The sequence below is a fragment of the Leucoraja erinacea genome, chromosome 10 (assembly GCF_028641065.1).
Source record: "Leucoraja erinacea ecotype New England chromosome 10, Leri_hhj_1, whole genome shotgun sequence".
NCBI classification, from domain to species: Eukaryota; Metazoa; Chordata; class Chondrichthyes; order Rajiformes; family Rajidae; genus Leucoraja; species Leucoraja erinaceus.
This window is the reverse complement of record NC_073386.1, coordinates 31,812,071-31,822,216: the sequence shown is the minus strand read 5'-3', so window position 1 is coordinate 31,822,216 and position 10,146 is coordinate 31,812,071. Positions and strand designations below refer to the sequence as shown.

At 45.4% G+C, this 10,146-nt stretch overlaps 1 protein-coding gene across 1 annotated transcript in view; it reads right to left on the bottom strand.

Moving 5' to 3' along the window:
* Positions 1-2,953: 2,953 nt before the first annotated feature.
* Positions 2,954-10,146, bottom strand: part of dab1a (DAB adaptor protein 1a) — a 290,784-nt gene continuing 283,591 nt past the window's right edge. The window contains exons 23-26 of the mRNA XM_055642479.1: positions 8,836-8,999; positions 6,380-6,533; positions 3,885-3,953; positions 2,954-3,504 (exon numbers count right to left, since the gene is read on the bottom strand). Of these exons, the coding sequence (XP_055498454.1) occupies positions 3,350-3,504; positions 3,885-3,953; positions 6,380-6,533; positions 8,836-8,999 (542 nt within the window). The 3' untranslated portion in view covers positions 2,954-3,349. The remainder of the gene's footprint in view (positions 3,505-3,884; positions 3,954-6,379; positions 6,534-8,835; positions 9,000-10,146) is intronic.

Genomic DNA, 10,146 nt, shown 5'->3' with positions numbered 1-10,146 from the left:
GAGTGACTTATCTTCAAACATATATCCTGCCAGCTGCACTTTAATCTCAACTAATTAATTCACCAGAAGATCATCACCTCATAGTAATCTCTATCCATTGCGACTCCTATCCTTATTATGCACCAATGGGCGATCTTCCTCCCACATTCTACATGTTGGCAACAAATATACTAGAGGAGTATCTTTGGTTGGCAGTAAAGATAGCTATATACACTGGAACACCTGCAAAGCAGCACACGGCACACCTCCATCTCTGCTACAGGAGAAGGTAAAATGAAGAACGCAGCAATGTCAGATCTGAGTGAGTGAGTGGGTGAGTGCATGCATTAATGAGTGAGTGAATGGGAGAGTGTGCTAATGAGTGGGTGGGTGAGTGAGTGGGTGAGTGAGTGAGTGGGTGAGTTAATGAGTGAGTGAATGGGAGAGTGTGCTAATGAGTGGGTGGGTGAGTGAGTGGGTGAGTGAGTGAGTGGGTGAGTTAATGAGTGAGTGAATGGGAGAGTGTGCTAATGTGTGGGTGAGTGAGTGAGTGGGTGAGTGAGTGAACGAGTGTGTGATGAGTGAATCTGCTCAGCGTTCCCTCTCTACTCGGTTCGACCCACTCCCTTGATTTTAATGGCTCAGTGGGGGAGGAGGATGTGTGGTTGAGTAAAAAAGGCACATGAAAATGGCCGGTTCCCACTAGGTAAGATGCTTGCAGCTCGCAGCAACTGGAAAATCCATCTCCATTCATCCTGCCTCCAATCGTGTTTTCAAATGCTTGCTTGTATGTATGGTGTATCTGTAAGTGGGATGTTTGTAACCCGGAAGACCCTGTACTACCTACAAAGTTAAAAGTCAAAAGTCAAAATATCCTTTATTGTCATTCAGACTTTTCAGTCTGAACGAAATTTCGTGCCTTGCAGTCATAACATAGAATAAAATAACAAAACACACAATGAACACAGATTTAACATCCACCACAGTGAGTCTACCAGGCACCTCCTCACTGTGATGGAAGGCAAAAGTCTTACAGTCCTTGTCTCTGCCTCCAGAGCCTCGAGGTCTGTCCCAGTTGGAGGCCGCCAGCTCCACGATTAGGCCTCAGCGCAGACGGAGACGGAGACATTGGATACGACAAGAAAAGGTCGCATCCCTCCCAAAGGAAAAGACTAAAAACAAGTTTCTCCCACCCCCCACACACATACACAACTAAAATAAACTGAATAAACTAAAACAACAAGACAAAAGAAAACAAAAAAAAAGACAAACGGACTGCAGGCGACCCACAGCTGCAGGGCAGCGCCGCCACTTCCGGAGCAAGACACAGGCAAGATACCACCAACACCATTCCCAAAAAATCCAACAAATTCACTGGGGAATATCTAAATCTATTTCAGTGCCTCCTCCCAGAGCAATAATCCCACGGTTGGGGTGGTGGGGAGGGTCAGGGTCTGTTCGGGGGAGGGGGGGGGAGGGGGGGGGGGGGGGTTGGGTGGGGGGGGGGGGGGGTAGGGTCAGGGGAGGGGGATAGGGTCGGGGGGAGAGTCAGGGGGGGGGGGGGTGTGTTCGTTGGGGATGCCGGGGTGCCGGGGGGGGGGGGGGGGGGGGGGGGGGGGAAGCGGTGCCGGTGCAGCTGGGTGGGTGGAGGCACCAGACTGTCCCCAACTCTGTTTAAGAGGGAACTGCAGATGCTGGAGAATCGAAGGTTACACAAAAAAGCTGGAGAAACTCAGCGGGTGCAGCAGCATCTATGGAGCGAAGGAAATAGGCAACGTTTCGGGCCGAAACCCTTCTTCAGACTGATCGGGGGCGGGGGTGGGTGGGGACAAGAAAGGGAAAAGGAGGAGTAGCCAGAAGGCTGGGGGATGGGAGGAGACAGCAGGGGGGCTGAGGAAGGGGAGGAGACAGCAAGGACTAACAAAATTGGGAGAATTCGATGTTTCGATGTCCCCAACTCTGCTGCACACCGACGTGGACTTTGCCGGATTTTCATTCCCATGTGTCCGTGGCCCCGTGTGCGAACGCCACCGACCCACAGCCCGTGACAGTGCGGCCGCACAGAGGGAGACGGGGCGGAGGGAGCGCTGACCCTCGCAGTGCTGTCCTGAAGGATGCTAGAGCGCTCAGTCACCCTCCACAATTATTTACAGCGCAAACATTTATAATTTCGGCGGTTTTTAACAGGTAAGAAAGTATGCATTTCGAGTATTAACAGTGTATGCCGGAAGCTCCTATGTCCTCCAGATGGATTAAGCTGCTCCATGCGTGTGGCCCTTTGACCTGATGACCTGACGTGCAACACCCCTGTTCTCAGCATTGTCACAGGAAGAAATTGCCAGGTGACGGAAAATTAATCAGGATGTAATTAAAGCCTCGATTTAAAAAAAACACTTGACACTCTTGGGAATCCCACGAGTGTCAAGTTGCTGAAGAGGAAACATTTGGGATGGTGTTTGGAGGAGTCAGATGCCCGGCTTAAATTGTTACAAGAATGTATCATCTCACAAACCACTCGCCCAGTAACACTGTCAGACATTTACTGTCCAACTGTAGTCCCTATGTTTCCTTCATCAGCTACCACCAATATAAACTGCGGAAGTCATAAGGTCATAAGGAATAAGATTAGAATTAGGTCATTCGGCCCATCAAGTCTACTCCGCCATTCAATCATGGCTGATCTATCTCTCCCTCCTAACCCCATTCTCCTGACCCCCTCCCCCCCCCCCCCCCCCCCCCCCCCCCCCCCCCCCCCCCCATAACCTCTGACACCTGTCCTAATCAAGAATCTATCTATCTCTTGCCTTAAAAATATCCACTGACGGCCTCCACAGCCTTCTGTGGCAAAGAATTCCACAGATTCACCACAAATTATTCTCATTCCCAAGCCATTTCTCCCATACATCCATTTTCCCCCATGCATTGCCTTTTTAAAATAATGTGTTCACAATATTAACAAAAACATCTTCACCAACAAAGTCTATCACATTTTATTACTTTCCCCTTACATTCTTGGCTGTTGCTCTTGTACATAGCTATCAGTTATATGGTGGTTATTCATTTGAATCTTCCAGTTGAACATATAATACACTCAAATAGGTTGATTTAATGAGTTAAGATCATGGCATAATGAACTAGTGTTTCTAAACATAAACATGCGCAAAAGAGCTAGAAAAGCATTTACTTTTGGAAATGAATTAACTTTTGTTGAACTGGCCTGTAAGAACCAATGTAATTTACTTCAATTAACCAGTTTTATTCAGGTAACATTAGGTTCGATTATTACTGGATTTAAAAAAATCTGTTTTAAGCATGCAAAATTATAGATCAGTGATGGTAATTATTGAGACAGAAGAAGGCTGGTATTTCTTCATTGACAGGGCAATGTCTCCTGATTGTCCCCTGAGCATGATTTGCCGTCATTTTGTGGCGGAGGATTATTGCACTGCCGGCTCCTTTTTCTTTGACTGTTCACGCATTCAGACCAGAGGGACCAACAGGTCCACTTCCCATCCACAGTCATACCTGAAACATAAGAAACATCCTTTGCCATAAGTTTGAGTGTGGGAAATTAAAAAATTATAATTCAAAGAACAGAAAATACTAGATCAAAAATGAACATGCTTTTTATAATGATCACGTTTAATCTTTTTCTATCCCATTTTGGCTCCCTTTTTGTTTAATCATAGCTCTAGGTTAATCGAAAGCTGACCATCAGAGGATATATTATATGTAATTGTCCTAATTTTGTGTGATGGGTTCAAACCCACATCTGTGAAGTGAAGCATGCTAAATCTACAACAGCAATGCACATCTGGCTATCGGTTTAATTTAGCAAGAAATTATGTTCTGATGTAAAAAATGACATTATCATTTCTCTCTTTAGTGCAATTAGTAATGCTTACTCTCCCTGGTGGTAATCTCGCAGGCAGCTCCACGGAAACCAGCAGGACAAATGCATTCACACTTGGTTCCTAAAACAATAAAATAATTTCATTAGCGATATTAAACAACACATCCATGTTTAATCCTGTTGCTTCTCGTTGTAATTAGCTGGTATCAACCTGTGCTATCCAGATGAGTGTAGGGATAGAGTTGGTAAAATGTGGATACTATTGTAGTCATAAAAAAGGGAAAGGCAACTAACTAGATTGTCAATCCATTGAAACATAGGGGGACATTATTGTGAATGATGTTCATTACAGAATTAAAAATCCAGGAACATGCTATTATTCCTTGAATAATAGAACAACATTTTACTTATGTTTGAGAAAGAACTGCAGATGCTGGAAAAATCGAAGGTAGACAAAAATGCTGGAGAAACTCAGCGGGTGAGGCAGCATCTATGGAGCTGGACTTCCCCAACCGATGTTGGGGAAGTCCAGAACAAGGGGTCACAGTTTAAGGATAAGGGGGAAATCATTTAGGACCGAGATGAGAAAAACATTTTTCACACAGAGAGTGGTGAATCTCTGGAATTCTCTGCCACAGAAGGTAGTTGAGGCCAGTTCATTGGCTATATTTAAGAGGGAGTTAGATGTGGCCCTTGTGGCTAAAGGGATCAGGGGGTATGGAGAGAAGGCAGGTACAGGATACTGAGTTGGATGATCAGCCATGATCATATTGAATGGCGGTGCAGGCTCGAAGGGCCGAATGGCCTACTCCTGCACCTATTTTCTATGTTTCTGTCTATATTTCTATGAGCGAAGGAATTGGTAACATTTCGGGTCGAGACCCCCTGATGTGGGGGTGGAGGGCGGGAAGAAGAAAGGAAAAGGATGACTACGCCGCATCTGCACCCAGGATGAGGTGTTCCAAACCAGGGCATCGGAGATGTCCTCATTCTTTAAGTTCCCCTCTTCGACTATAGATGAGGCTCTCACCAGGGTCTCTTCTATATCCCGTAACTCCACTCTCAATCCCCATCCCCCCACTCGTAACAAGGGCAGAGTCCCCCTTGTCCTCACCTTCCACTCTACCAGCCGTCACATACAACAGATAATCCCCCGACATTTTCACCATCTCCAACGGGATCCCACCACTGGCCACATCTTCCCATCTTCTCCCCTTTCTGCTCCCTCTGTAACTCCATGGTCAAATCGCCCCTTCCCACCCAAACCAAACCCTCCCCTGGTACTTTCCCTTGCAACCTCAGGAAATGCTACACTTGTCGCTTTACCTCACACCTCGACTCCATCCAAGGACCTAAGCAGTCTTTCCTGGTGGGACAGAGGTTCACCTGCACCTCCTCCAACCTCATCTACTGCATCCGCTGTTCCAGGTGTCAACTGCTCTACATAGGTGAGACCAAGCGCAGGCTTGGCGATCGCTTCGCCCAACTCCTCCGCACAGTTCACATTAAATGAACCCGATCTCCCGGTGGCTCAGCACTCCCAACTCCCCCTCCCATTCTAAATCCGACCTTTCTGGCCTGGGCCTCCTCCATGACCAGAGTGAGTCCCCCACAAATTGGAGGAGCAGCCCCTCATATTTCGCTTGGGCAGTTTACACCCCAGCGGTATGAACATTGACTTCTCCAATTTCAGGTGGTTCTTGCTTTCTCCCTCCTTCCCCTCCCCTTCGCAGCTCTCCCAGAGCCCACTGTCTCCGCCTCTTCCTTTCTTCTTCCCGCCCCCACCCCCACATCAGTCTAAAGAAGGGTCTCGACCAGAAACGCCACCTATTCCTTCGCTCCATGGATGCTGCCTCAAACGTTGAGTTCCTCCAGCATTTATGTCTACCTAACATTTAACTTACAGTCAGTTTCCATGAAATAATAGCTCCCCTAAAATTTATATCCGAAGGAATATTTATGACATTCCATTTTAATATAGAATGCGTCTTTTTTTTCATTAATGGCCACTAATTATCAAGAAAGTCGATTACATTTTTTAGAGAATGAGTTTATGTAATGGAATATAAAAGTCCTGTTCAGAAATCACAGACTCCATATTATTGTTATGGAAAGCAGGAATTGAGTCATGGACAGATACTGCACAGAAACATCAACTATTAACTACCCAATTACATTCATGACTCTTCCCCATTTTATTCTCCTTACATTCCCATCATTTCCCAGCAGATTCTACCACTCACCTACACACTGGGGCAATTTACAATTAATCTGCTAAACTGCACACCTTTGGGTTGTGAGAGGAAACCTGAACACTCGGAGGTGACTTACATGGTCACAGAAGAGAAGAAGCAAACTTCATACACAGTGCCAGAAGCCAGCGTTGAATGTGGGTCACTGTACTACTGCACCAAGCTCTACTCAACTAGCTCTGTCACTGTGCCATCTATCTGAGGTTGCTGTGTTCATTGTAAAGAAAATGAAGAGTTGTTAATGTTTAAGACCGACATTCTTGATTTGGTCCACTGGTCGCTGACCAGGCCATACCTTTAAGAAAAGCAACTCCATTGTTGAGACATGGCGCACAGCGACAGGAATTGGATTCGATCAGGTACTCTTCAAGGGCCCGCCTCATGTTGGCTTTGATTCTAGGAGCATTCGGAAATGTGTTCGAGGTGACCAGTTCATGAAGTGCTGTAGGCTGCAAAGAGAACCCTGGATAGTTAGTATAAACACACTGCATGTGTGATATTAAAAAAACACTTTATACAGAGAAAGCATAGTCACAGAATGGTGGAACCAGGCTCTCTGGCTTACAATCACTTTTTTATGCATACTCAAATGTTTATATCAGGAAGATGTATGATGTGTCTCACAAGACTGAGAGTCAGGGTGGTCAAGCACGATGTGCTTCAGAAGTTATTATATTTTTCTGAAGGCTACTGAGGGCAAACTAAGTAATCGATGGCAATATATGTATAGAGATATGAAACAAAATCCATACCAAATATCTGAATGATGTGGCCCCTGTATCAATGGTGGAATAGAGTACAGGCCCTCCCCAGCATAGAGCACATATCACTAACAACATTTGGGAGAGCAGTGGTATGGATGTGTCGGCTGCTGTGGGCATCTTCTGCCGGGAGGAAACTCAGTTACGGTCACATTTGGTGAACTTTTCGGGTCACAAAATGCTTAGTTTAGAGATACAGCACGGAAACAGACCCTTTGGCCCACTGAGTCCATGCTGACCAGCGATCCCCGCACACGACTCTACTACACCCTAGGGACAACTTACAATTTCACCCAGCCAATTAACCCAACAAACCTGTGGTGTATGGGAGAAACCAGAGGACCCAGAAAAAATCCCCGCAGGTCACGGGGAGAACTTACAAACTCCTTACAGACAGCACCTGTAGTCAGGATCGAACCTGGGTCTCTGTAAAGCAGCAAATCTACTGCTGTGCCACCTGCACCTCGACTGCTGAGCACTGCATTCAGGAGGAAACCCTGTCATAACCTGGACACAACGTGTCTTGCCAATGTAAGGAAAGATCACAACTGGATATTTTGATCCATTAAATCAAAATCGGGCAGGATGGCGAGAAATAATTATACTGATGATAGGAAAACTTAGTATGGGATGAACACCAATTTTCCGGCACCCTCAGTTCCAGAGCCTTTCTGGATTACCAGTATCACTGGACCAACAGAGGTCATGTGATAATGAAATGACAATACACCCTTGGCCCCTCCCTTGTCGCTAAAACACCACAGTGTGCCAGAAACTAAAATAAAACAAATATAAAATGTGAATGGAATGACCTGCCAACCCATCCCCACCAGTGCTGGAGTAACTCAGCCGAATGAATCAGTCTGAGGAAGGGTCCTGATGTCACTATCTGTGTTCTCCAGAGATCCTGACCGCTGAATTACTCCAGCACTTTGTGCCCTTTGGCTGAGTGAAGAAGGGCTTGCTAGTGCACCTTGCATGTCGGGAATGGCATCGGAAACCGGAGCTCTAAACGTCTGGGAGACGGTGCAAGCATGGGGTCAGCAGGTCTGTCCGCTATATCTGACATCTGTATTAAAATGAGGGTCGTTAAAACGAGGGTTTACTGTATTGTCTTTATGAAACAGTTAGGAGAGAATATTGTGACCATAGTTAATACTTTCATGACGGAAGGACACGACCGGGAAGAGCATTCGCAATGACATCTGTGGCCACACAAGGAAATTCAACCGAGCTCTCGAAATATTGGCCGGGTTATTGGGGTGGGTGGACCATCACTTGCCGGAAAATTGGTGTTTGACCTGTACTGGTTTAAACAGAGTAAACTTGTGAATCAAAATGAAAATATGCAAGGCATCCATTCCTAAATTAGATGCTCTGATGGGAGTAGCAGACATTTTCATCAGCATTCGTGAGCCAAGATGATCTCTCACTGAAAATAATATTGAGGTCCTCGGAGAAAATAATGGTAAACCAAAAAGAAACAGAAATAAAACAAATATAATGATACAAAAGAGAAAATAATGCACAAAAAGAGATCGGGAATAGTCAAAAAACAAAGAAGAAATTACAATTATAAAAGAAAGGTTTCAGCTAACTGGAGATTTTTTATCAAATACAAAATTAATTTTTATCCCCATTAGTATGCCGACTATTTATTTCATTTAACACTGGAGGGGAGCAATTTTTCTTTCTCCCTTCCTCTGTCAAGTTGGAAAATAATTGAAAGGCCTTCTATGTTGATTTATATTTAGGATCTCACAATTACCAAGGCCTGGGAATGGTAAAAACACAATACAAAATATGTGACTTGAATGCAAAGAAAATGAGCTGTGTAGTTAATTTACATCTGAAAGGAAAGGGGTATGAAATCTATAAAGAAGCATTTTAAAGTTAAGGTATTTGGAGCAGCAGTAATCAAGGCACTAAGATGTTCACATTGCTTGATGTCTCCCTTTACTGAATGTTTCACTTCAGTGAAAAGGTTTACCTTAAATTTAATGACTTCTGGGTTGTACTCGACTGCATCGCCCCATTCCTGCATCAGTTTCACAGTTGGAAGATTTTTGTGAGCCAGTGCTGTCACATGTTCACTTGCTCCTCCACGCACAAGTACTATGAAGTCTTCTGTGTAAGCCGATTTGGCAACACTGTCTTGTGGGTAGAATTTACAATAGAATTAATTTCAAAGGAAAAAGTCGAACAAAATTCTCCCCATTATTCCACTATATTTTTTCACCTCTTGCCTTGGAAGATGATGAATAAGTTCCCCCCAACAGAGCAGCTAGCATGGAGACAAGAGAGACTGCAAATGCAGGAATCTTAATAAAAAAACAATCTGCTGTAGGAATTCAACGGGCCAGGCAGTGACCGTGGAGGAAAATGGACGAACAACATTTCAGGTTAGGAATCTCCTTCGGATTGAAGAAGTGTCCTGACCTGAAACTTTGTCCATTTCTCCACAGATGCTCTCTGACACACAGAGTTCCCTCAGCAGATTGCTCAAGTTGTTAATCTGCTTGGATGTGATTTGTTAGAAGGTTTGTTTGGCAGAGAGGCGACCCAAGGTGATTTAAATCCTCTTCCGCTAGATTCAATTTCATATACGGAATCATAACTTAGAATCATAGTGCCATGCAGCATAGAAACAGGCCCTGTGGACCAACTTGCCCACGCCAACCAACATGCCCTATCTGCACTTGTCCCACTTGCCTGTGCTTGGCTCATAACTCTCTAAACCTATTCTATTCATGGACCTGTCCAAATATCTCTTAAGCGTTATGATGGTACCTGCCTCAACTTCCTCCTGTGGCAGTTCGGACCATATACCCACCATCCTTTATGTAAAAAAGTTACCCTTCAGAGTATTATTAAATCTTTCCCCCCTCACCTTAAACCTATGTCCTCTTGTTCTCGATTCCCCTACTCTGGGTAAAAGGCTCTGTGCATTTACCCGATCCAGGCACAGAAATCGCTATCAAAACATGAGGGGGACACAATTTCATTGTGTTCCCCTCATGCACGCGCCAGACTAATGGTGGAGGTTTTCAGACAGGTGGGGATGGATCTTAGGGAAAGCGAGGGGTTAAAAATATCGGTGAACACCCCCGCTATCTGACTTGCACATGCCTTCAGGACCCGACCGGGTATGCCGTTCGAGCCAGCCACTTTGTGAGCGTTGACTCTCTGGAGCGACCGGCGCACATAGTCCTCTGTGATGGTCGGGGTGTGATCCTCAGCGGTGGGGGTCTCGGCGGGGGGGACAGAGCGCAGAAGTGGTTTAGCTTGTCCGGGAGGGGAG